This window comes from Pyrus communis, chromosome 8, assembly GCF_963583255.1.
Source record: "Pyrus communis chromosome 8, drPyrComm1.1, whole genome shotgun sequence".
NCBI classification, from domain to species: Eukaryota; Viridiplantae; Streptophyta; class Magnoliopsida; order Rosales; family Rosaceae; genus Pyrus; species Pyrus communis.
Window position 1 is genome coordinate 23,299,103 of NC_084810.1, and position 25,917 is coordinate 23,325,019.

Here is a 25,917-nt window from a genome sequence, read left to right on the forward strand (position 1 = left end):
CACTGTTTTGGAACTCTTAATTAGAGGAAAATTTGAAGAGTAAAGGGAATTGAGCGGACAGCTAATTTGGCAAATTTCAGGTGTAGCATTCTGATATTTTCTTCTCATCATCTCATCTCTCCGAGGTTTTTTATTCTTATATTTTTGCACATGTTTTAAATATATTTTACCTTCAAGTGATTCCGAGCCTACAAAGGTCTTTGAGCGGACAGCTAATTTGGCAAACAATCAAATAATCAACTACCGTTGTGATCCTTCGGAAAAGGGGTTGGTCTTAATTGGAATTGCTCCTGGTTCAGCAGAGGTGAGTGATTATCTTGTTGTTTGCTTTTTTTTGCCGTAATTCTGCTTCTTCTGTAATCCTGTCAATGGATCCTCAAAATTTGGAGTGTGAACAGGCACCTTCATAATTGTACAAAACTGTGTGAAAATAATTTTTATTAGATGGTTAATATTTTTGGACATGATCCATTATTGCTATTTTCTTTTTAACTTTAGTGAAGTTGCTAAAAATTTAGAAGAGTGGTCAAAATGTTGTGCTGTTTTCAATTCATGGGAGCCGAGATTAGATAAGATGTTATAGTTGTACTCATTATACTTCAGCATTTTATCCTTTTTATTTTTACTAATCTTGGGAAATAAGATTATTTTCATTTTATTTATTTAATTCTATTTCATTATTTATAATTTAACAAGACTGGAGCTGATTTTTTTTTATTGAAGAAGAAGAAAAAGACTGGAACTGATTATGGTTTACCAGATTTAGTGACATCTTTAACAATTTCCGCCAAAATGACTGTAGAGGCCACAACTTGTCAAAGGAAATATATTAGTGCCCACCCTGGAAAGATGCATGTAATTGAGCTTGGTGCCCAGCCAGGTACACTGCTTCTTCACCGGATTCCATTTAGAATATATAAGAATATATTAGTGCACAGTTGGTTTTTGTCATAGCTTTCTGACAATTGGCTTGTTTATCTTAGTTGTTGCCAATACTTCTTGTGGTGTCGAAGAATGAGATCAGTAATGATAGTGTGGTTATAAGACGTTGACATGGCTAAACCATAACCGTTCAAATAGGAGGGGAGTGAAGGGGATAGAGATTAGGAGGGCAGAGAATCCTCCTCCTCCTTTCTTTTGGTGTGTGTCTTTCCCCCTTAGCTGCGAAAATCAGTATGTCACATATGTAGAAACTGGATCCCTATATTCCCTCTGGAAACGACCTTTCCTGGGAAGTTCTATGGTGCATTTCCTAGTTTACATCTTTGTGAGTGTTCAAAAAGTATGAGAATATGATGCATAATTGTTTTCTGTTTGCACTTTGATATCTTGAAGCTACAATATATGGCTGTTGTGCTCAGGTTGTCCAGCGGTTCCAAAAACTGTTTTCTCAAACAAAGTATAAGGAGGCTGCAGAGCTTGCCGCGGAATCTCCAATGGAATACTCCGTACTCCTGATACTGTTGCTAAATTTCAGGTATAGTATTCTGATATTTTATTCATGTGTCAGCTTATATACATATATTCTTCATAGTTCTTGTGCTTCTCAGTTTCACCTTTAGATTACCTTGGAAACATTGTGCTTCCTTTACAAGACTGTAATCTTTGTATCAGGATCTAATTTACGCACTTTATTTATTCTTTGCAGAGTGTTCCTGTGCAAGCTGGGCAAACCCCACCGTTATAGCAGTATTTTGGAACTCTTTTAACTAGAGGAAAACTCAATGCTTATGAATCATTGGAACTGTCTAGTTTAGTTGTAAATTCTTTTGGAGAATTGGCTAGCAGAGGACAAGCTAGGATCATAACGACATACAATTGTTCAAATTCTATCATTTTGAACAGCATTATTATCTTGGCTGAAAACTATTACTGTGTCAATTTTGTTATTATGATTTTTACTAACTTGGTCAACGGCTCTTACTGGACATTTATCCTATTATAATTTTTGAATTGTCACAGGTTGGATATCAACCTGATTATTTGTTCCTTCTCCAAACGATTTTGCCGGCGGATCCCCAGCTACATGCATCTATCTTGAAAGTTTGAGGCATTTTATCTTTACAACGTTTCTGTAACTAGTGTACTTTGCTCTTCTTATGCGTTGAGCTAAATTGTCTGACATTGAAACAACTTCAACTATCTTGATGGCAGGGGGCTGTTAATTTTGCTCTAATGTTGTCTCAAATGGAGGGAGGTTGTCCCATTGACTACAATACCATCACCGATCTGTTCCTTCAGGTTTGGATAAAATATATGCTTTTATGTTGTGTCAACTATTTTGGTTGGAACATGTTCTTCATTTTGTTGTTTTTTTCTGAAGAACATGAGTTTTGGGACTTTTTATCATTGTGTATTTTCTCTTATCTTTCAGAGGAACTTGATCGGTGAGGCAACAGCCTTTTTGTTGGATGTGCTGAAGCCGAATCTACCTGAGCATGGTTTCCCAGGAGAGATTTGGCAAGTTGTGCAGAGATGGAGATGGAAAGGGAGAAGAGAGCAGCGGCGACAGAGAAATATGGGCAAAATATTGCAGAGAGCGGTGCAAGTGTGTTATGAACCTAACAAAGACGATACGGGGAAGACTGAAGAGAGAAAACCGGAACGGAAGGGGAGTAAATTAGGCGACCTCAATTTGCGGAAAGGAGTTAAAAAAAAAACAATTAATCTGTGGCCGCACGATCTCATCCGACGGATATAATGAAGGCGTCAGGCTGGATCCCCACGGTGAGAGTCAGAGATGAGCTGGATCCCAATTCCTCCTCCCTTTTTTAGACTAAAGTAATAATATCAAAACAAAGAGACGGTGGCAATTTTGTAAACAAACTGAAATTCACCCAAAGCCACTGTTCATTTGTACAGTGCAATTTCTCCCCCTCTTCACCTCTTGGCGTCACGGCGAAGTAGGGAAATGTGCAATGTGCAATGTGCAATGTGATTTGGCTGTACAGAACTTCATCTTTCCTAGTTCAAGTTACTTCCTTGTCCACACTAGGTTTGTATGTGGGTAGTATGAGTGACGTTTTAGCATTAGGTGCAACGTCGAGCTCCATGTAGCTCCTTCCACTACCTGTTTCTGGTGCCTTGCTTGCGTGTCTGTAGGCCATCTTGTATAACTCTGGCATCCCTGCCCATATTACTCTAATCCTGGGTTTCCAAAAAAAGAAAGAGGCGGTGGTAATTTTGTAAATAAATTGAAATTCACCTAAAGTTCTGACGGTAGCAATTTTGTAAATAAACTGAAATTCATCCACAAAAGTTCTGCCAATGGCAATTTTGTAAATAAACTGAAATTCACGCACCAAAGGTCTGCCAAGTTCCGCAAAAGTTCTGCCAGTGGCAATTTTGTAAATAAACTAAAATTCACGCACCAAAAGGTCTGCCAAGTTCAGCAAAAGTTCTGCCAGTGGCAATTTGTAAATAAACACCAAGTTCCACAAATTTTGGTGCTGCCAAGTTCCACAAAAGTCCAAGTTCGACAAAAGTTCCGGCAGTGGCAATTTTTGGTGCTGCCAAGTTCCACAAAAGTCCAAGTTCCACAAAAGTTCCGCCAATGGCAATTTTTGGTGCTGCCAAGTTCCACAAAAGTCCAAGTTCCAATGGCAATTTTTGGTGCTGCCAATTTTGTAAATAAATTTTGGTGAAATTTGTAAATAAACTGAAATTCACGGACCAAAAGGTCGACCAAGTGGACAAGGATTGTCTCTCCTTTCACTTTATGTGTCTTCTGTTTTGTGTGATCACGGTTAAGCCACGTCAATATTTTATATTATTTTTTATAAAGATAATAAGATAAAAATGAATAGTAATATAAAATGTTGACGTGACTTAACCGTGACCACACAAATAGAAATACACTAAAGGGTACGAGAGGCATAGAAAGTGAGAAGGCAGACAATCCGGTCTCTGACAAGTTCCGCAAAAGTTTTGCCAGTGGCAATTTTGGTAACTTAGTAAAAAGCTCTGCCAGTGACGTGACTGAAATTCAAAATTTCTTCATTTCCTTCCCTATATAAACCCAGCCACCCCCACCTCAAAATCTCAACATTCTCCAAGCCATCGGCTATAGTCCCTAAAAGATGTCGAGCACCGATCCCAAACACAGAGACCTCGTGGAGTCCCCACTCGCTGGCGACGACGATGACATCCGATCTCAAACCTATCGTCTGGTTGCCATCATGCACAGAGATCCGTAAGTTAATTGCTCTTGCTCCAATTGTTTTTCGTCTTTTCTTGTTTTATATGGTTAACTTGACTGGCTCTCTCTCTCTCTCTGATGTGTTTCGTCATTAGGAAAGCTCAAGGTAGGAGGGCCTATGTGACCATGTTGGCTGGAGACTATGACGAGGCTTTGATCGGTGCGGTTGGGTTGGTCAAGGGCTTGAAAAAAGTGACGAGCCAATACCCGCTGGTTGTGGCTGTCTTGCCGGATGTGTCTGAAAAAGATCGCAAGCTTCTGGCCTCCCATGGCTGCATAGTGAAAGAGATTGAGCCTGTGATCATGGCCTCATATGTCACAGATTACTCCAAGCTTCGCATTTGGGAGGTAAAGGTTTATGTATTTATTTATTTCATTAATATTTTATTAATTGTTAGTAGATAGATTTTGCATGTGATTTAAGTCCTACGTTACCTTTTGATTGAAACTTTCAGCTTGAGGAGTATGACAAAATGATCTACTTGGACGTTTTCGTCCAAGTCTTTGAGAACATTGACCACATGTTTGATTACCCTGACTCCTACTTCTATGCGACGCTGGACTGCTTCTGCGAGAAGTCTTGGAGCCACAGTCCACAGCACAAGATTGGGTACTGCCAGCAATGGCCAAACATGGTCCAGATGGACCCCACATTGGGCCCCAAGCCTCCTCTTTACTTCAATGCTAGCATGTTTGTGTTTGAGCCCAGCTCGGTGACCTACCGTGACCTCGTCAAGACCCTGCAGACTTCTCGTACTACCGCTTTTGCAGAGCAGGTAATTTTATCTCTCTCGCCATATTTTTTTATTATCCCTACGAAGAAGGACAAGTTGAAGGAACCTCGACACTTGACAGTACGTGAAAAATGAAAACTTTTATTGAATCATTGTTTGTATTTATTTGCTTGCTTAATCGGGTTATAAAATCTGACACTGCAGTTTTGTGCTTGTTTTTCTGCAGGATCTTCTGAACGTGGTTTTCAAGGACAAGTTGGTGGCCCTGGCTCCACATTACAACCTTTTGCTGCCCATGCTCTGGCGTCACCCAGAGGCCGTTGAGCTTGACAGGGTCAAAGTTGTTAACTATTGTGCTAATGTGAGTTCTCGTTACCATCCTTAATGAGTTTTGTAATATTGATGCACGTCCGTTCTTTTTAATCAATTAAATCGAGAGTGTGACATTTATATTTTTGGTTCAGGGGTCTAAGCCATGGACTTACACTGGGAAGGAAGAGAACATGGAGAGGGAAGATGTTAAGATGCTGGTGAACAAATGGGAGGAAATATACAGTGATGACTCTTTGGACTACAAGGAGACTCTGACTTCAGCTGAGGTTGAGAAGGGCACAGACCAAGTTAACGTGAATCCATCCGAAGCGGCGTTTTCCGAGACTGGCGCTGTCGAATTCATCTCCGGCCCATCTGCTGCTTGATTATTAGGGCCTCATGGGAGAGTAAAATATATGTTTGAAGTGTGAAGACGTTCTGGTTTTCCGTTTGATTTCAATAATTAAGATTGCTTTAGTTTCATCAAATCAGTGGACAGACGTTTTGTTGGCAGCTTGTATTCACTACAAAGCTTATGAGAAATAATCGCGGATTCACGGTTCTTTTTTCGTCACGATTATGATTATCATATATCAATGGCAATTATTTCATCTCGTGTTCTAGTTTGATCAAAACCGCTGGCCTGCAGACAGTAACGACAGTGTGCGTGCGTGTGTTTTTTTTCTTTCGGTGCATGTCTTTCCCCTTATGCTGCGGAAATCAGTACGTAGTGATGTAGATATTGAAACCAAAATATATGGTTGTCGTGCTCAGGTTGTCCAGCGGTTCGAAGAACTGTTTTCTCATAGTATAAGGTGGCTGCAGAGCTTGCTGCGGAATCTCCAATGGGAATATTCCATACTCCTGAAACGGTGTGGCAAACCCCACCGTCATTGCAGTGTTTTGGAACTCTTTTAACTAGCGGATAATATGAAAAGTAAAGGGCATTGAATCAGCTAGTGTTCCCTCCGATCTGATTCTCTTTTTTTTTTTTTTTTTTTTTTTTTACAGGAAACTTTTATTTTTCCGATTTTTTAGGTGTAAGTAAATGCAGAAAAATGTTAAGCAACAAAATGATTTTCATACGCATATTTTAGTAAATGTAAACAAATTTAATCTTTTCAAAAAGACATCTTAATCAAAATGATTCTTGAAATTGATATAACTCTTCCTTAATATTTGTAATCAAAAGAAGTGGTCTTAGAGTTTGTCCAGTATCAATTATTTTTGTTATTCCATTTAAAGTCTTTGTTAAATAAAAACAAAAATGACAAAAATATTCTCAATTTAGCAAATAATGGATCAAAATGATTTAACAAAAATCAAGGGTATTTTTGTCATTATACTTTGTTTAGGAGAGATTTTTACAGGATGACTAAAATGATGAATAGTAGACAAATTCAGCTACCAATTTTTGTCAATTTTAAATCTCAGATACCAAAGTGAGGAGTTATACCTACAAAGACCATTTTGACCAAAAATAAAAACTTTTAAAAACTTTTTTTATTTATTTTAAATATCTCTAGAGAACTATTGGTTGTTCTTTTTTTATTTTTTTTTTTATTTTTAGTACAAAGATATATGTTACATTAGGAGAAGAGGGGAGTTCGGTTAAGTCATACAATGAGCAATCTAATTTGGTATCGAATTCCCCATACATGAGATTCAAACCTAAAACTTTATAGTTACAAATAAATAAGAATACTGTATACTACCAGACCGTAGTACTTAACGATAGGACTAATATTTTTTTAAATTAAAAAAAAATGTACGGTAGGGAATTTAAAATTATTTTGGGTTTAAGAATTTGGGCCTTGGTCGTCCATGTGTTGAATGGCGTATTACTCACGCTCCTTTTACTATAAAAGCCCCCATAACCCTCAACCCTGATCCCCTTCCCCCAATTCTCTCTCTCACTCCCATACCTACTACTCCTACTTCCTACTTCTCTCTCTCTACAAGATGTCGAGCGCCGATCCAGGGCACAGAGACGAGGAGGAGGCACCACTCGCCGGCGACGACGAGGACACCGGAGCTCAGGTCGCTCCGATCGTTCGGCTGGAGGAGGTCGCCGTCACCACCGGTGAGGAAGAGGAAGACGCCATCCTCGATCTGTAAGTCTCTTACCCCGATTCATTTCTCGTCGAATACTCAGGTTTTTCGCTTTTTACTCTGATCTGGAAAACCGTAGCTAGGGTTTTGTTCTGATTCGATTCGATTAGCGCACTGAACGTTTTAAATTCTTATTAATCTGTCTGCTGTGTTTGTGTAAATAGGAAGGCGAAGCTTTACCGATTTGATAAAGACGGTAATCAATGGAAGGAGCGAGGTGCCGGCACTGTCAAGTTTCTCAAGCACAAGAAGACTGGAAAAGTCCGCCTTGTCATGCGGCAATCCAAAACCCTAAAGATCTGCGCCAATCATCTTGGTTAGTCTCTCATAGTCTATGTATTCCATTGTAATTGTACACAGGTTATTATTTTGGGTTTAGGGTTTTGAATATTTTTGCTCGTGCTCTGTTATGTTGTTAACTGCAGTTCTACCGAAGATGACAGTCCAGGAGCACGCAGGGAATGAGAAGTCCTGTGTTTGGCATGCAACCGATTTTGCTGATGGGGAATTGAAGGAGGAGCTTTTCTGCATTAGATTTGCTTCAATTGAAAGTGAGTTAGTTTTTTTTTTTATCTACTTTATAAGTTTATCTTTTCTTAATCGTTATTTTTGGTTTTGCTTGATATTAGATGGTAGTATACTTGGTACTATCTCTTACTTTCGTCTATGTATGTAATCTGTAGTTATTTTGAACTCATGAAATATCCAAATTTAATAAATTTTCGTTACTTCTAGTTACCTTTGTCCTAGTTCAATAAGATATTGTTTTTTAATGTTTAGAGTTGAATAGTGGCTTTGAAGAGGGATGCAATTGATATCACAATTTGATTTGAAATTGTGTGTGATGAGTGGTCTGACTAGATTCAGTCATAATACTTACATGTATATCTGTATTATGTATTATTTGATGATGTACATTTGAGTTAATTTATTTATGTATTTGGTATGACGTGAGAGTGTACCAATTGATGCTCTCCAGTAAGTAGCTAATACATTGCTGGCAAAAAAAAGTTAACTAATACAAAACCCACATTTAAACATTGAAATTACTAACTTTGAAAAGATGTAGTAGTTGGACATGTGTATATGTGGGACACCATGACTTGCTCTCTTTTTATTGAATGTTAAGAGTTTAGGTCTAACCCTTTTGTATGGATGTTGTTTTTTGTTTCTTCTCGTATGTGAGTAATTTGCTGATACTTGAATGAAAACATCTCTTTTACAGAATGTGTTGGTGTTAATCATATATATAAAGTGGGTTTTTTTCCTTAATTTTTTTTTGTAAAGCTATGATCACCTCACCGCAATGAGGAATAGTACATTCTAACTAAGCTTAAAACTTACGGAGATGTGTTCCAATTAGGCTTTAAAGCACACATTTTTACCGTTTAGAAACTTTACCTGCATGTTGGAACATGTAAGTATTTATACCTTTTGGCTTCCTTGCACTAATGTTGCTTGCAAATTGAAGAGGTTATGAACTTTAGAGCTTTTGAAGTCAGTGTTGGACCAAAATATGTTTTACTGAATATCTCTCAGTAGTGCACGTAGTCATGGTGAATTAGGTTCCCTTACGTACTATGGAACGTGGGAATATGAATCTTTGGGAATAACAGAGTGAACAAAATAGATTCGAGTTCTTCGTTGATTAGAGAGAGTTATGGTCTTTGATTTGACTTGAGTTTATATTAGGAAAAGTCAGCATCAATTCTTCAAAGGCTTCTATGTAGTGGTGCTGCCTGTATAAAGTATAGGGTAATCAGTTTCTGTGACTTCAAGGTCCTAGATGTTTCTCTTTATGAGTAAATAAATCTTAGCTTTCAGGAGCGTTGTCAAGATATAGTGGAAATCATAAATTAGCAGATATGTTGCCTACGGATCTTGATTTAAATTGTAACTCAAGTTGTATTATTTCTCTTAAGTGGGTATAGAACCATAGATCTAGAGCATTATTTTTCTTAAGCATATAATAAGGAGGTGACATCCTCTGCCATACTTTCTTTGACATGCATGTGTATTGATTGCATTATTTCTGGCAGTAGATTCTTCCTACCATCTCAATTATTTGGTAATGCGTTACTGATATTATACGATTCAGTATGAGCTTTGGGAGATGTCTACCTTCTGAATGGATACAATTTAAAACTTTTCCTATAGCCATGATGCATTTGCAGTGGTTCTTTCTCTGCAGCATCATCCATTCAGTTTCCTTTTCCTCATTTTCATCTCTCGTCAAGCGTTAAATGTGTTTATAGCATATCTTGGTACAAGGTCCCAACCATCATCACGCAAGTAGCTTATTGATGTTTGATTGTTTTTATTTTTATTTTATCAGATAACAAATTGTTCATGGAGAAGTTTCAAGAAGTTGCTGAATCCCAGAGTCCAGAAGAAGAAAGCAAAGAAGCCACTGAAGCTGCTGGGCTTCTCGATAAATTGAGTGTTGGGGAGAAGTCTGAGGCAGAGGCACCTGCTGCAGCTAAGAAGAGCGATGCAGTAAAAGAAGAATCACCTGCTGTGGAGAAGGCAGAAGAAAAGGCACCTGCTGCCAAGGAAGAGAAGAAAGACAATCAAGAGTGAAGAGTGACGGTATTTTTCTATGGGTCTATAGTTTTGTCCAATTGGTGTCGTTGACGTCGTCGTCAAAAGTCGGGTTAGACTTTCGGGTCATGTTTGAAGGTTGAAGAGTGGTGTGTTACTCTCAGTATGGTTTTGTTGTCACGGAGTTTCCCATCCTATTTGATTACTTGGGAGTAAGTTACAGGTCAGTGAAAATAACTTGATATAAACCGAGGACGTTTTGTTTGGATATAATTTCTTGATTTGTTTTTAGGGTCTTGAATTTTATTTGTGGGCAAATGTGGTGCCGAAACATGGCTTTTCTATTTATGAAACACATCCGATCCATTACTGCATCACGAATACTTAAAGAGTTGCCTCTGTTACAAAATACCCTTGACGCAAGGGAACCCTATGAATTTAGGATGCGTTTACTAATCCGTAATCTTTGTCTGCAACCCCTTTATTTCCCCTTTCTTTCCCCAGTACGCGGTATCCACATCCCACCATCCAATCTCAAGAGGAACCATGTAGCCACGACCCACCCCATCAACAAAAACAAAAACCAAAAAAAAAAAAAAACAAAAATCGCAATTTCCTTGAGGATTTGGATGTTCCTTGTTGCAGATCATGTTGGTCCTGGTGGCGGCGTTTCAAACCCCAGGCAATTGTTGTTCCAAATCGTAGAGTTCGTCATTTAGTGCTACGGCATTGTTTCAGATTGCGAAGGTGGGGTGGTCTGTGCTGTGGGAGTGATCGATGAAGGTAGGAGTTGTTTCAGGACTATACATGGGTATTTTGGGTAGAAAACAAATACAAATGTGCTCGTAACGCAGAATGTGATTAATAATTCAATAATAACTATTTTTCTAACTTATTGAAGGGGGAACACTACATTACAGACACACTAATTGTTTGACCTAGAAAGAGGTTAAGGTTGTAAACACAGGACAGAAATTAACAAAAAGTATGTGAAAAGTAAAAATAAATGTGTGGATAGCACACTCCAATGAAAAACCGATACCTGGCAGTGGCAGCCACACATGTTTAGTCTTCCAAAGCCAAACAGATAGACATCTCCATAATTCATAGCTTTGCCTTCCTACACATGATGATTTATAAGTACAGTGCAAATGATAGAACAATTAGGCCTTGTTTGATGGGTTCGTCTGAAATGGATAATGCTCTAAATTCAATAAATGTTAAGTGATTTGTGAACATTTTGACTAAGTGAAGGTAAAAAATGATTTCGTCACAAAAAGAACTTTCTTATTCCAATCCTGTCAATCTTGTGTATATTAGGAGGGTCAAGTTTATGTCATGACTAATTTATCTTCTACATTCATTTAGACAAATTGTACAAAGTGTACATCCACTTCTTCATTTGATATTGATTTAAAATAATTTATTGGAAATGCTATGCCATGTTTTTTTCTTGTATTTGAAATAATTTATTGGAATTAAACAATTGTTTTATTTTAAAAGCATAAAAAAATATATATTTGTGAACAGTACTTACCGTTACCATTTTTCAAAGGGAGTTTTAACGAAAAGCCCACGGTACTGTTCACTTTAACGAAAAACCATATTTTTATACTAAAAAGTCAATCCTCATACTATTCACTTTACCCTTTATTTTATCCTTATCATTAAAACTCAAAGTTTTCAAACCATTTTCATTAATTTTCATTTTTTCAAATGAGTGGAGTTGCACAAAGGCAAGTGCTATTCAAAATGAATACTAAGGGTAACTTACATGTCTTTGCCCTCCTAAAACAGGTGGACTTGCTTGTGTCTATTCCAAACCTACCAATCTTGTGGAGATTAGGAGGAACAAGTTTTTGTCATAATTAATTCATCTTATACCTTCACTTTGACAAACTATGTAAGTGGGCATACACTTCTTAATTCCATATTTGATTGAATCTATTAAGGAGTAATGCTAGGGAGACTAAATTTGTAAACAAAATTTTGTAAACTAAATGATATGGAAGTTGATGATTGGATTATTACTTAAGTGTTGATAAATGTGCTCATTTCCTATTGGTAACGCATCATTTAATTTATAAATTTTGTCTAAAAATTTAATCTCCCTAACATTACTCATCTAGTAATGAGTGTCCAAAAATCCTTCCAGCAGAGGGACTTCTCTTCAAGAGCTACGAATTTCTGGGTGTCCAAAAATCCAATTCATGCCAGAAAACGGTTTGCTGCCATCTCTTTCTTACCTGGAGATCTACTCTTGTTCCACCCTAGAGAAAAAGGTATGAGAATAAGACGGGAGAAGATTGGGCCAAGATATCACACATTCCTTTGATAAAGATAGGCAAACAAGTCATCATATCATATGAGCTGTGTCTCACAGGTATTTTGCATCTAATTACCTTCAATAGTTTGAAAAATAATAGACATAATAGAAATAAGAATCATAGCATATTGATCAATTTTTTCTTTGCAGCAAAGAAGACAAATTATCCCTACATCTTCAACATTTTCGGATGGTATGACCATGATCAATCCAGCATATATAGTAAGCATCAAAAGTGCAACATGTATAGGTACTCTTTCATAACTGAATAATGTATTAACGTTTCAGAAATTACAAATTTTGCAATTTGTTTCTCATCTCTGCATTTTCTTTCTCATCTCTTACAAATTTTGCAATTGTCAATTTGTTTCTCACTTATAGAATATATAGTAGTTCGAAAACTCACAATTTTTTGAGCAAGAACTTTTGGAATATGTTTTATTCCTGGACTTCAGGTAAAAATGGTGATGTTATATGTTAACGTCGCTGCATCCGCATTCCGGTTTCAGACTTCATTGATTACTTATTGAAAGCATGCTTGTTTCTTATATCAAAAATAATAAAAACCATCAATACCGCTTATTTTGGTCTGCAGAAGCCTACTTTTGACATAGGCGGCACAAACTTGCATCCACACTTTTTCCCTTCTCCATTGGCAGGCTGTCTCGTTTTCTTTATTCAGATACCAGCTTGAAGCTTGCGTTGATACTTTATGCCCTTGTGGTTCCGATCATATAATCGCAGCCGATAAATGGAAAGATGTGTGTAGTTTGTGTTTTCTGATGTTTCTTTTCGTTTCATTCTTTTTATTTATCTCCAACATAAACTTCTTGATGAGAGACGGAGAGAGAGTGAGTGGGGAGGGAGGGGCAGAGAAAGAGAAGAAATGTTTTCGAAAGTTATGAGAATCAAAGTTGCAGACTCAGTAGCTCATGTGTATTATTGATGCATTATTCAACTGTTCTGTATTCTTTTTACCATTTCTCGGTTGCGTGAATCAGCATTGGTTATCAAGACTTGTGTAAAATTAATCCTAAGTATATGTTAATACAATGTGCCAGGACAGACTCATTTATGGCCCTTGTGGATGCAGCAGCGAGCTAATTGTGGTGTGGAACTGTAAAGTAGAATTACCCAATGGAACAGATGCTGGCTTGCATCAATTACTGGGCCTGTCTGGCAAGAGTAAACAACTGTGGCATGCTTTTCTAGTTTTCTTCCGATGTCCTAGTGATCTTCACGCTGGTGCAAGAGATATATCATGTAGGTAACACGTGGACGATGGTTTTTTTTTTTTTTTTTTTTTTTATCATTCTGATTTCGTTTGAATATGGTAGCTTTTATGTTGGTGCGGATGAGTTTCTTTACAAACACAAATGCGTAATTCACTTGTATATGTGCTGCACTGACTTATTTGGTTTGAACATGGTGGCGTCATTGCTGCAGGGTCCTTATTGTGGAACTTAAGAGGCAATTGTCTGAGGCAACAGATGTTATCTCACATCAATTTCCTAAGCATTTTTGGCATGAAGATGATGCACCTCTAAAGGAAGATGATGGAACCCCCGGATGATATATTTCTTTGTCATACGGGCGTGGTTTGAATAATCGAAATTCGCCACGTATTGAGGATGAAAAGAGTTCATTGTATTGGGGTATGCGTGGCACCCGATAACTGGCCATTCATGTATTTACGTCACAGGATGTAGTAACTAATGGTTTGATCCCTATTTGGAGTTTGGTCTAAAATTTGGGTGCTTATTGCAAGCGGTTGCAAAAACGCTCTTAACCAACTCACAAGCTTCTTGCAACTAGAAATAAATCTTAATATAAACTAATGGAGTTAAGTATTTATTTTTTAGTTTGACCACGGTAATGATTTTTATACGCTAATTTTCATTTCATGGCTCTTGCTCACCATCTTAATTCTGGCTATTGGTAATGAAAAGTGTAAACGTCGAAAAAATGTGTGCATAACCTGTTCGTGCCTATTTAATTCTATCATTCTACACTAAATTCAATTAAAATATGAGGAAGGAAGGGAAGTCAAAATCGAATGCAGAAGAGAAGCATGACTAACTTGGCTAAACTCGTGTCCACTACACATTTCTATTTAGCTTCTTTGGTGAGCAGAACATGACATAATTAATCATTGTTATTGGATTTTGCTCTACATGGTCACCATGATGAGCCACATTATTTCTTTAACACACCATCCAATAATATACGACAAAATTATATATATGTTCTCATTCCCTACTAAATTTCAATTCCTAAGCCTAATATGTAAACAAGAAAGTAGAAAAGCCGATGCAGAAAGAAAGGAAGCAACAGAAAGAGGACTGAATTGATAGCTATATACCTTTCATGCTCAAGCTGGTTGAGAACTTGAGAAATCCCATATTAATTACGGCTGAATTTACTACACATGAATTTTTATCTCTTCATAATATCTTCCTTCTTCACAGTCACAGTGAAATCCCACAGATCTCCATATTTCTCATTGAAATCCCATATATCCATGGTGTTGTAGTCCGCTATCAGCTTGTCACGAGCTCCCCTCTCCATGTTGTATATCTGGGGTTCAAAGTTGTGGGGTTTGTCCGGCTTATCCATCTCAATGATGCAAAACACAATTGTAAACAGACCGGCGCCAATGTACAAGTACTCCCCCTGGAAAACAATGCATTTGCGATATGATTTCCTATGCGACGATGAACAAGACCATCATGTTAACGAATGCAAAACAATTGGCATTACCGGAGCGTTGAAATACATTCCGGCAGCAATTGCAGGGAGAAAAAGCCACGATATAAGACCTGCCGAAACAACCAAAACAGATAATGTTCGTTTGCTGTAATGTAGGTTAGTGAATGATCAAAGTTGTCTGGTAAGCATTCGCATGTACCCTGAAAACCTGTAGGGGTTCCAACCGCTTCAATGTCTTCTGCTATTGATCCCCAAAAGCTTCCTGGATAAGAGAGTTTGCAGAAACAAATCACGGTTCTGAGCACGAATAATTTAATAACATAACATGTTAGAATACCCGCCACTAAGTGCGCTAACTAATAGAAACAGGGTACCTTTCTTCTCTTCGCCTTCGTGGTAAGTGTGGTGGTCATCATACTCCCCGAACTTAAAATCATCCTGAAAAATTAACCATACTTAATTAATCACTAATCATGATAAATTCATATGAACACATGAACTTGTACGGTCAGTGAGCGTTTATAGTTTATACCATGCTGATACTGTTAGTCTCCCAACGGTCATGGGGGTCTTCGCGGAGATCGGGCTCAATCTCCGCGAACCCAGCTGCACTCAGCCTAGTACTTAACCTTGTCTTCCCCGAGTTTCTGTACAATTCGGAGGTCCTATGTGTCTGAGTACTCCGAGAAACCATCGCCCTAGATTCCGACAGCTTCGAGCTCAGTTTGGGAACTGCGTAAGGAGAGACAGCCGAGAGTGAAGAGCACACCGCCATTTCTGGTTTGGATTATCTTCGATTTTGTGGCCGTCGTGCAACGCTCAAATAAGCGCTTCTTCTCTCAACGGTAAGGCATGATATAAGTCACTGCCGGTGTCCTTGAATCTTGAGAACGACTAATTGAAATTCGCCACGTATTGAGGATGGAAGAGTTCATTGTACTGTGGCACGCGTGGCACCCGATAACTGGCCATTCCAGTATTTACGTCACAGGATGTAGTAACTAATAGTTTGATCCCCATTTAGAGATTGGTCTACAATTTGGATTATTTTTTTAAAGAACTTTAATGAAAAGCTCCGGTAGTATTTATTTTAACAAAAAAAATCACATTTTTACACTAAAATGTCAATCTTATACTACTTTACCCTTTATTTTGTCATTCTCCTTAAAACTCAAAAGTTTCAAGTATTTTTCATTAATTTCCTTGTAAGTAAGATGTCTAATGTTCGAACCTTATAAATGATGAATTCGCAATTAATTTATATAAAAGAAATACATTGTTAAAATTAATGAAACCACTCATTAATATTTATAATTCTTTAAATATAATTTTGGGTGGTGCTATCCACACCCCTATTTTTACTTCTCACATACTCTCTCAATTTCTAGCTGTCTGATCGAATTAATTGAAGAAAATTAATGATTAACAAGAGAGTGTGGGGCCACTTAATACTACGGTCTAGTGGTATTCATTTTCACTTGTAAGTGAAAAGTCTTAGGTTCGATTCTTACCAAATGTGAAGTTGCATCACATGATTATGACAAACACATTGTAAGACTTATCTCACTCCTCTATCCTTAGTATAGATACTATTGTTTGTTAAAAAAAAAAAAAAAAGGTGTGTAGAGGGTAAAAATACCATGAATAGCAATATCCTAAATTATCCAAGTACTTTTGAATATAAATCTACCAAACAACCGAGTCTGTATTATTAATCATATCCAGTCTCTTATATGAGCTGCCAAACAATTTCATAGTGAAATTATTTCAAGCGTATTACGATATACGAATTGAATCCCTATAATAAGCATCATATCATTTTGAAACCTTGGAATGCTTAATATTTTCATTAGTAACGACGTTCTTTAATCGGATTTTATTGTTTTATGTGGAATTTGATTGATTATTATAAGCAAATAGCTTAGTTGTATTCTCATGAAACTCATATCATTCTTAACACATGTAACATTAGACATGGTCTTATTTGAGATTTGACAATATAGTGGTGCATGGATCAAGCATTCAGATTTGGATCACCCTTTGTTACTCAGACTCAGAATGTTCTCTTGGTCACCACAAAAATCTTCTCTTACTTATCTGGTAACCAAGGAATTCATGCTTACTCACATTTGACTTTGATACCAAACGTTGAGATTAAATGGACGTGTTTTTATTGTTTTAATCTCAATTCTTGGTATCAAATCTAAAGGTGAGTGACCATCAATCCTTCGTCATCAGGTGACCAAAAGAACGAGACTATTCAAACTTTGATCTGTTGCTAAAAGAGCATTATACAAGTGGCCAGCTATAGTTAACTTCTTACTAAAATGCGTACCTTACGGCATACTCTACCCACAAACTTAGGATGTCTTCCAGCGTCGGAAAGAGACATATTACTACAACAGTTAGACGGAACTGTAAATTTCGAACATAAGGACAATATCAAGGTATAATTAACATGGCTAACAATGCTTATTACTGTTAATCCAGATTTTCTTTATTGGACAAATTTCCATGAATTATTGTGGTGTCTGTATCAATGGCACGGTCTTAACAACAAAAGAGAGGCTAATACTGCAAAAGAAAGAAGCTAAAACAGTCTCTTCACCGATTTGCTAGTTTAATGCCGGTTCTATGGTCAAGCTCGGAGAACACTTTCACTGTCAAAACATGAGTACTTCCATTTAGCATGGGATTCAAACTTTCACGAGCAAAATTTGGGCCGTTGTTTCAACTTGATTGGTTCTCCAGAATGATAGGTTGTTCTCCTTCAAGTTCGGATATAACCATCAATGAATCTGTCAACTCAAGGGAGAGGGGTTCGGACTTGGGAACTGGATTAATAACCTGCAACATGGCATAAGATATGAATGAGAAGTCTGAAGCAATTTAAGAGCCGAATCCAAATCAAGACGTTTTTACATTCTTGTTGTTTTTCACATAACCTATCGCCACTTCTTTCCGCAGTTTTGCTCTTTCAGAAAGCTCAGAGAATGAAGGGTTTTCTCCTTCTTTAATGTAGAGGCTGATATCCTGTCCTAAAAAAAAGCAGGCATAGTTAAATATGCGGTTTAATGAAACCTGCATTCATTGGGGACGGAAAATTTAACATGATTTTAGCAAACTTCGTAACAAAGTTCAGTACGAAGACTAGATAAGTGATATACCTCAACAACTGTGGGGACAGATTCCATGTTGCGAATAGGTTGAAGAGCCAGAACAGACAAAGAAGCATCAGTGTCAACTTCATACCTAAACAGATGAGGATGTGAAGTCAAAACACATTTGAGAGATGAGAAATTTCTAATATACTAGGAAATTCCAAAGAAACTTTGTCGAAAACCTTGTATACTCTAATATAATTTCTCACATAGAAGTAAAAGTAGATCAAGTTCTCACCGGTCTCCCTTCCTTGGCAGCATAATTATTGCACGTGCCTTGTTGGCAGCGGCTCTTTCAAATGATTTTGTTAAATTAAGGCTGCAACTGTAAGTGTAGAGCCTCAAAGTAAGAATCAGAAGCACAAAAAGTCTCAATTTTATTATCAAATCAAATTACCCATTACATCATTTCTTACTGATAATTTTTTATTTTCTTGCACCAAGGCCTTATAAAATCAGACGCAGATGTGTTAGATGATTTCTTATAGTCCTACCTCTTTGTAAGGATATCAATATGTATAAGATCTTTGTCTAAATTGTCTGAGAGCTTGTCCATCTGCTTTCTTGGGAGATTGGACGTAAGAAGAATTCTCTACCTCCTGTGAACATATAAGCAAACAACAACACAATTCAGTAATTTTACTACACAATCCTGATATAAAAACCTCCATTCGAGTATAAGAAATAGATTACCTAGCTGTAGCAGTATGTAAGCGGACAGCAAGTTCATGATACTTGTTTAGTTGCTTTAGTATGAAGGAAAGATGACTGTTCACTCACAAATAATGATACGATCAGTCTCCAGAACTTGCATTTGTGCGCCTTCTTTTAGTCTGTACATATTGTTCCGAGCAAATGATGGCCATAAGGATGCCGTTTACATATAAGTTAGATGTACGATAATGTTCCATGATCCAAGAACTTACCCTGAACTGTTCGTTCATTGTGCTCAACAAGCGAGAGTAAAATAATTTGCCCCATATTGCAAGAACAAAACCAATAACACGTCCAATGCGTCTTCTTTGCTGCAGTGTACATTTTACAAAGCATGTTATTTACAATCATCCAAGAAAATAGAGAATTAGTGAAAACTTTTAGAATGAACGAAATGATAAAATTAGGAAGCGAAATCACACTTTTGAATGTCTTGATGATGAACACAGACATGCCCAAACCTCCCAGAAGCAGTCCTCCAAAGACTCATTACTACCCCTGTGTAATTTGAAATGCATCCGGATTGTAAACAAACATGAGTAATTAATTCATTTGATAAAAATATTATTAAAAGACTGCTTGACCGTTAGAATATCAAATATTTGTCAGCCCACATCGTAACAACTTAAATTTTTCGGAATAGTGTGGTAACAACAAACTTTATCATGGTATCAAAGCAGGAAATCCTGGTCAAATCCTGCAAGTGTAACCAATATAAGTTGAATTCCAGATGTTGGGCTTTAATAGTACGGGGAGTGTTAGAATACAAAATAATTGTTGGTCTAAGATGCTGAGACCCTTGTGAAGAAGACGGCAAGAAAATGATGAAACCATATTGTTTCAGAAATTCATTTGTGTTAGACAACTATGGACCCCAAATGCTTAAGCTGCTAGGGAATTGGTCAGCAATGTATATCAATCTAACACTGTCCCTCACACAAACGCGTTCTTTCTTTGTACGTTAAAATCAAACAGAAAGAAAAATATAGATGAAACCCCACCCTGCACCAAAGAAGTGGGGAATGGATTGAGGGTTCTGCATCCAGGACCCCCTGCTAAGCTGCTACCACCAAAGCTCTGATATGGTGATACCATATTAGAAAACTTCAGCTGTTATAAATGGGCCAATAATTGTATCAATCTGATAGTCTAGACACCAGGAAAAAAAAATGCTATTTAATGAAATACGATAAAGCAACATGAAGCAGAATATGCCAGAGAAAGTAATTCGAACTGCTCTGAGAAAGGATTATAGGTTACCAGGTTACCTATACTTGTAGAATAGGAAACCACCAATGACAACAAATGAGAAGCATGCTACCAGGAGCACCAGAAAGAACCTAAAAAACATTTACAAAAGAACTTAGCTAAATGAGAACATAGACCAAACAAATTACAAGCATGAAATGATAGATATAAAAACCATGCAAAGCTCCATCTGATATGTTCACTTACGTGGCAACATTCTTTTCAAGTTGGATGTTAAATAGATACAGTAACCGTGCAAAGCCCCATCTAATGTCTCGAAATGAAAGAAAAGACACATCCAACTGAAGAGGCACAGGTTTATTCAATGAATTAGAAATGCAGACAAAGGGCAAGGTGGCAGCCCGGAAAGTTTGAATGATGGAGGGAAGTTTTGCTTGGACGATCTTAATGAAAGTATGAAAAACATTTGACAGTCCTAGCCTAATTGAGAAATATAAGGACAGCAATCCCATCGTGACTTTAGCTACGAGAACCTGCATATACAGAAAATTCTGTCAAGAAATTTTCTAAATACTAGAAGTGCCATGACATGAGTCAAATGCAAGATCTGAAGTTATCATGGATACAAATACTTGATAACAGAGAGTAAACAGGTGAAACCACTAAATAGAGGAACATCGAAAGGGGTTTAAGCTGTTATCCGATTTAATCAATTCTAATTCAAGATATGTTCTTTTTCAGATTTAAAAAAATAAATTACAATCTCTTATGCAGATTCATCCATCTAATGCTCTTGTTAGAAATTAAACAGATAAATAAATAAATTTCCATCTAATGCTCACCTAAGAAATAAATTTGGTCCATATAAAAGAGTTGGTCATTCAAATCATCTGCCACATTTATATACACAGTGGAATCTAGCTTATTTTCTGCCCTTTGAGAACTGGCCTCACATTTCGCTGTAAAAAGAATAAACGTAAGTAAAACATGAAAGAATATAAGTTACCAATACCTTGCTTTCACACATGATAAAGCATACATACAATATTCTCACCTTTGTTGTGTACCATGAAACTACTTGCATGTAAAGACGAAGATTTGATCCACCAAAATTGGCATGGCATTAATTTCCTGGTAAGTATCATCAACGTTAGCATCATATGGCTCATCTACACTAAAATTCAGAATAACCGTGCTTCAACACTTGCCCCATGTATGTATCATACAGTACATTGCACAAATACAGACATCAGCAAATGTACTACAAATTACAATTTCCCTCAGTTACAGAGTATGGTATTATCACAATATGCTTCAGATAGAAGTCGGAAGCTTTTCATACAAAATATTATATGCTGCGTTCAAAACTTAAATGTTGATAATCCTGTATCTTGGTCCCGTACCTGCCTAACAGTTTATAAGGATTATGAAACGGAGCTCAGCCAGGAGAACTTATGTATAGGGCATCGGACATCAACTAATTTTCATTAGTAAATTCCTACTCTACAGGAAGAACGCATACTTTTAAACAAGCAACGCATGCGAAAGCCATTTATTACTACTTTAAGTAGACCATTTCATTGAAGATACGAATAACAGTAAAATTTGAGCCAAAGTATATAGAATCTCAGAAATTCAGTATGCCAGTCTGAAGAGGAAAGGCGAATCAAACCCAGAAAAATTCCTCACGAAAAGTACTCATCTTGATTACTCCCTTTCCCCTAGCACCGTACTTCCTCTCCATACGCGGCCCCTTTGTCTACCAACAAGTTCACACTTCCATCAAAGAATTGGCACTACCCAATTAGTTAAAAACCTGAAATCTCTCGGTTCACATTACAATCAACAGTTCACAATTTCAAGCACCAGCCAGTTCACAAATATCTAAGAAACACACGAAGATTAACCCAAAAACAAAGCTTCAAAAGTTACGACCAACCAAATGCCCCAAATTAGTTTGCTTTCATGACCAAGAGTGTAAACCTTGGACTAAATTTGAAGGCTAAAGAATCTAACATTCGAATTCAGAGACGAAAATGCAAGGACGACTTCTACAATGAAGCCAGATTATTGTTGACAGAGGGCATAATATAGCATTACTAGTCCATAACCAATCAATAAAATAAAGAGAGTTTTGTTGAAACACGCCGTACTGTACATTTTTAATAAAAAAAACAATATTTTTACGTTTGGTATTATTCACTGCACCTTTATTTGTCATTTTTTATTAAAGCTAAAGATTTTTTTTTAGACTTTTCGTTAGTTTCGTAAAATTAAATCCTTTGATCTTGAATGCGAAGAAAACCCATATGAATGCCAATGCCAATGCCATACAAACAACCAAAAAAAAAAAAAAAAACAATCACTTTTGGTAATTGAAAAGATGAAGAAATGAAATTCTGAATACCTTTTTGGGGAAGAAAAACGGTGGGAGATCGGAACCGAGGAGGCAAAACGCAGAGCGGCAATCTGTGCAGCTGACTACTCAAAAGAACCATGTTAGTTACAGTCAGCCAGAGAAGTGTCGAGGTTTCAGAGGAAAGAAAGAAGGAAACTGGGGCCGATGAGAGAAACAACAGAAACTTTAAACAAAACAAGTGGAATTTTGGAAAGAAAAAAAAAAAAAAAAAAGAAACAGAAAAGTGGGGAAAATCATGAAAATTTGGGATTTTTCGGGAAATCCAACGTGGACAACCTGGTCCCTCCCCGAAAAGTCATTTCATTTCCTTTGCATGCTGCCATGCTTGCAACTACAATGGATAGTCGCTGTCCAACCTTTTGTCGTTGATTGTTCACTGTTCATTGTTCATCAACAAGAACGCCAAAAGTCTAATATTTGATGGATAAAATAGAAAGAGTAAATTTAAGCAATTATTTTAATCAAATTGAAACAATGATTTCTTAACTAAAAATTCATTATCATTAGTTCATCAACTCATCAAAATGGGTAGCTATGATTCTTTTCATTAACTTCGTTAAAATTTTGTTAAAATAAATTATGTTGGAATGACTATTGCTACAATTGAGGTCTCTCAACTCATCAAAACATGTAGCTATAATCATTTTCATCAATTTCGTCAGAATTTTGTCAAAATGAGTTATGTTTGAAGAACAATTGCTACAATTGAGTTAAAGTTGATGATCAATTAATTCAATTGGGTTAAAGTTGAGGGACAATTTCTCTAGTTGGATTAAAGTTGATGGATCAATAGTAATGAATTTTTAGTTGAGGGACCATAGCTGCACGTTTTGATGAATTGAGGAACCAATAATAATGAATTTTTATTTAAAAGATTATTGATCTAATTAAGTTAAAGTTGAAAAATCATTGCTACAATTTACTCAAACAGAAAAGAGAAACGTAAGTAAATGTTGTCTTTAACCTCATCAAACCTATTAAAATAACATGAAAAATGATTCCATCAACTGACTGGACCCAGCACTACTCTCCGACAAACAACTGAACTAAATAGAATGACTAAAAACCAAATTGTAAGGCTGCACGTTTGGAAGTTTCTGCACATGGTTCACTTTGTTATCTTTCACCTAATACTTCATTTAACTTTTGATTTACTGTGTTGATATTTTAAATTACTCTCTAATTTATGAGAAGAGAATCAAATTTAATAAGATAGTATAAGCCAACTAATTTAACTCACGCTTCTACTTTTATTTGACTTCTTTGACACCTAAGAGGGCAATTTTTTACTTCATTCCTTATCCTTTTGGAATATGCATGATAATCCATTTTACACACACACACACATATATATACTCATTACCATTTGCCAAAAACTTTGGTCTAAATTTTAGAAACACTTCATCTGGAATATGCATGATAATCCATTTTACACACACACACACACACACACATATATATATATATATATATATTATCTAGAAAGCTCATTACCATTTGCCAAAAACTTTGGTCTAAATTTTAGAAACACTTCATCTGGAATATGCATGATAATCCATTTTACACACACACACACACACACACACACACACATATATATATATATATATATATTATCTAGAAAGCTCATTACCATTTGCCAAAAACTTTGGTCTAAATTTTAGAAACACTTCATCTGGAATATGCATGATAATCCATTTTACACACACACACACACACACATATATATATATATATATATATATATATATTATCTAGAAAGCTCATTACCATTTGCCAAAAACTTTGGTCTAAATTTTAGAAACACTTCATCTATGGCAACGTAAACGCGCCATAGACTAACCGATTCATTTCCTACCCGTAATCGGAATTTAATTTCGTGTTTTGATTCCTATTATAGTTACTTAAACGCACTTTAGATTCGTTTCCTTTGAACGGAAGAAAAAAGGAGTGCAAAAATCGCATGCTCTTATGATGACATTTACTTCTTTCTTTTAGTTTTGTTTGGGTTTCACATCGGACGGGCTGTTGCTCCGCCTGTTGCTGAACGGAGTTCTTCCGCCAAAACTTATCCCCAAGGTCATCAACAACTGTCAACTCCTTCCATTCTTTTCTTTCTCTCTCTCCTCCTCCCTCGTATCGTAACCACCTCTCTTTCCCTTTTGGTGCCATCGGCGGCGTCGAACATGACTCCGCACTTCTCCGTCAACACCAATTCACACCTACCTCTCTTTCCCGATTGATTGGACCCAAGTTCGCATAGGGAAACAAAAAAGAGATAAAGGGGAGCATTAATTGGATTGTTGGAGCTTCAACCGTGTTCGCCGAAAAAAAAAAAACAAAAAAAGGGTGTCGTGGCTTCTCGGGGAGCGTGAAAGCCTCCCTTTGCATTTTCCCGATGGGGTTGGCTGGAGCATATACACATGAATATTTATCATTAATAATCAAAATTTAATATTCAAATTTATAAATATCACTTTTTATAAAAAAAATTCAAATATATTAGAAAACTCACATGAATAGACTTAAATATCCTCAAAATTCAAAACCATTTGCATAGAAGTGCTTCACGAGAATTCTTAGGACCTCTAAGGAAAACCCCGTTCTGACCCAATGGTGCTCTCAAAGCAAGCTGATCAAATGTCAAACACTCTCCTACTGCCGCAATCTCAATGAACCTCAATGTTGTAACCTTCAATTGCAAAACTTCATAAACTCTAATGTCCTCAGTGATAGTCCCCACAACCACAACAATTTTGTTGTCCTTTCCTTACATATACTTAATCAACCTCGAGAGAGAAAGGGTGCCTTATTGACAAACGTTTAAGAATGACTGCATTCAACTTGCTTCTAGTCCTTCGGACAAGAAAACGGTACAGCTTGACAAGAAGCTTGAGATGGATATCATCGGACTTGGGCGTAGTGCACTTTGTCTTCTTGCTTTTACCTTCTGCCACGAGATCGATCTCCGTTGTTGTTGCTGGTGTTGAAGTTTGGTTGCTTGGGACACCGCTTCGAAAACGTTGGGCCTTTATCTGGCCAATTCATTGATCAAATATGGGATCCCATACTGGCATATGGTTGAGCCAACGATGAAGACAGTAGGAGAAAAAGAGTGACTCCCCAACCACCCCCCCCCCCCCCAAAAAAAAAATCTTGTACCCATGAGAAAGGCTTTTAATGGTACTGTTGAAAATAATGAGTTCCTTGATTTAAGGAATGTTTTATTCCTTGTTTTATTCCATGTTTTACTCCTTGTTTTATTCCTTGTTTTAAGGGGAATGTTTTTTTGTTTTTTCTTAGTCTCCTTCCTCATATATACCCGAACCATTGTACATTGAACATATGAAATATACATCACAAATTAAAGCCATAATTTCTATATGGTATCAGAGCAGGTTCATTTGTAACCTGTCTCTGCCATTCTTGCTGCTGCGAATTTTTCTTTCTTTCAAGGTCTAAGTCATGACTGAAGAAAGTTC

The 25,917-nt window shown here is 36.8% G+C and overlaps 4 protein-coding genes and 1 long non-coding RNA gene across 12 annotated transcripts; 3 read left to right on the forward strand and 2 right to left on the reverse strand.

The window, feature by feature from the left end:
• Window positions 1–4,079: 4,079 nt before the first annotated feature.
• On the forward strand, window positions 4,080–5,630 carry LOC137743714 (galactinol synthase 2-like). Its single transcript, XM_068483660.1, has 5 exons — window positions 4,080–4,191; window positions 4,284–4,546; window positions 4,654–4,974; window positions 5,159–5,293; window positions 5,397–5,630. Exons 1-5 carry the CDS (start codon window positions 4,080–4,082, stop codon window positions 5,628–5,630), a joined length of 1,065 nt encoding a protein of 354 aa, XP_068339761.1.
• A 1,511-nt stretch (window positions 5,631–7,141) lies between these two features.
• LOC137742359 (ran-binding protein 1 homolog a-like) lies at window positions 7,142–10,271 on the forward strand. Its single transcript, XM_068482209.1, has 4 exons — window positions 7,142–7,358; window positions 7,521–7,672; window positions 7,782–7,907; window positions 9,692–10,271. Exons 1-4 carry the CDS (start codon window positions 7,207–7,209, stop codon window positions 9,934–9,936), a joined length of 675 nt encoding a protein of 224 aa, XP_068338310.1. The 5' UTR covers window positions 7,142–7,206; the 3' UTR covers window positions 9,937–10,271.
• Window positions 10,272–13,316: 3,045 nt separating this feature from the next.
• Window positions 13,317–13,972, forward strand: LOC137743758 (uncharacterized). Its single transcript, XR_011069526.1, has 2 exons — window positions 13,317–13,486; window positions 13,670–13,972. It is a non-coding gene; the product is annotated as an uncharacterized lncRNA (long non-coding RNA).
• Window positions 13,973–14,410: 438 nt separating this feature from the next.
• Window positions 14,411–15,740, reverse strand: LOC137742079 (photosynthetic NDH subunit of subcomplex B 5, chloroplastic). Its single transcript, XM_068481825.1, has 5 exons — window positions 15,465–15,740; window positions 15,307–15,370; window positions 15,132–15,194; window positions 14,984–15,042; window positions 14,411–14,896 (listed from the first exon to the last, which is right to left on the reverse strand). Exons 1-5 carry the CDS (start codon window positions 15,705–15,707, stop codon window positions 14,660–14,662), a joined length of 666 nt encoding a protein of 221 aa, XP_068337926.1. The 5' UTR covers window positions 15,708–15,740; the 3' UTR covers window positions 14,411–14,659.
• Window positions 15,741–17,367: 1,627 nt separating this feature from the next.
• On the reverse strand, window positions 17,368–22,604 carry LOC137742233 (putative ion channel POLLUX-like 2). Of its 8 annotated transcripts, none has more exons than XR_011069369.1 (12): window positions 22,424–22,604; window positions 21,071–21,792; window positions 20,263–20,975; window positions 20,076–20,147; window positions 19,809–19,917; window positions 19,020–19,305; window positions 18,787–18,926; window positions 18,588–18,692; window positions 18,332–18,418; window positions 18,100–18,184; window positions 17,878–17,970; window positions 17,368–17,779 (listed from the first exon to the last, which is right to left on the reverse strand). XR_011069369.1 is itself a non-coding variant. In XM_068482043.1 (10 exons), exons 6-10 carry the CDS (start codon window positions 18,647–18,649, stop codon window positions 17,772–17,774), a joined length of 330 nt encoding a protein of 109 aa, XP_068338144.1. In that variant the 5' UTR covers window positions 18,650–18,692; window positions 18,787–18,926; window positions 19,020–19,305; window positions 19,809–19,917; window positions 20,076–20,147; window positions 20,263–20,646; the 3' UTR covers window positions 17,368–17,771. The 8 variants fall into 8 exon arrangements, 3 of the variants coding, with proteins under 3 accessions (XP_068338144.1, XP_068338146.1, XP_068338147.1); XR_011069368.1 differs by having other exon boundaries at window positions 21,071–21,832; XR_011069370.1 differs by lacking the exon at window positions 22,424–22,604 and having other exon boundaries at window positions 17,878–17,965; window positions 18,303–18,418; window positions 21,071–22,154.
• Window positions 22,605–25,917: the final 3,313 nt, after the last annotated feature.

Bases quoted from the DNA above. Each gene is read 5' to 3' on its own strand.
- LOC137743714 (XM_068483660.1), top strand. From the start codon at position 4,080: ATGTCGAGCACCGATCCCAAACACAGAGACCTCGTGGAGTCCCCACTC. The intron at 4,192-4,283 runs CGTAAGTTAATT...CTCTGATGTGTT, and splicing joins TGCCATCATGCACAGAGATC to TCGTCATTAGGAAAGCTCAA. The intron at 5,294-5,396 runs GTGAGTTCTCGT...TTTTTGGTTCAG, and splicing joins TTGTTAACTATTGTGCTAAT to GGGTCTAAGCCATGGACTTA.
- LOC137742359 (XM_068482209.1), top strand. From the start codon at position 7,207: ATGTCGAGCGCCGATCCAGGGCACAGAGACGAGGAGGAGGCACCACTC. The intron at 7,673-7,781 runs GTTAGTCTCTCA...TGTTAACTGCAG, and splicing joins GATCTGCGCCAATCATCTTG to TTCTACCGAAGATGACAGTC. The intron at 7,908-9,691 runs GTGAGTTAGTTT...TTATTTTATCAG, and splicing joins TAGATTTGCTTCAATTGAAA to ATAACAAATTGTTCATGGAG.
- LOC137742079 (XM_068481825.1), bottom strand. From the start codon at position 15,707: ATGGCGGTGTGCTCTTCACTCTCGGCTGTCTCTCCTTACGCAGTTCCC. The intron at 15,195-15,306 runs GTACCCTGTTTC...TCTCTTATCCAG, and splicing joins CGAAGGCGAAGAGAAGAAAG to GAAGCTTTTGGGGATCAATA. The intron at 14,897-14,983 runs GTAATGCCAATT...ATTGTTTTCCAG, and splicing joins GAATGTATTTCAACGCTCCG to GGGGAGTACTTGTACATTGG.
- LOC137742233 (XM_068482043.1), bottom strand. From the start codon at position 18,649: ATGGACAAGCTCTCAGACAATTTAGACAAAGATCTTATACATATTGAT. The intron at 18,419-18,587 runs GTAGGACTATAA...CTACACTTACAG, and splicing joins ATTGATATCCTTACAAAGAG to TTGCAGCCTTAATTTAACAA. The intron at 17,966-18,099 runs GTATATCACTTA...TTTTTAGGACAG, and splicing joins CTGTCCCCACAGTTGTTGAG to GATATCAGCCTCTACATTAA.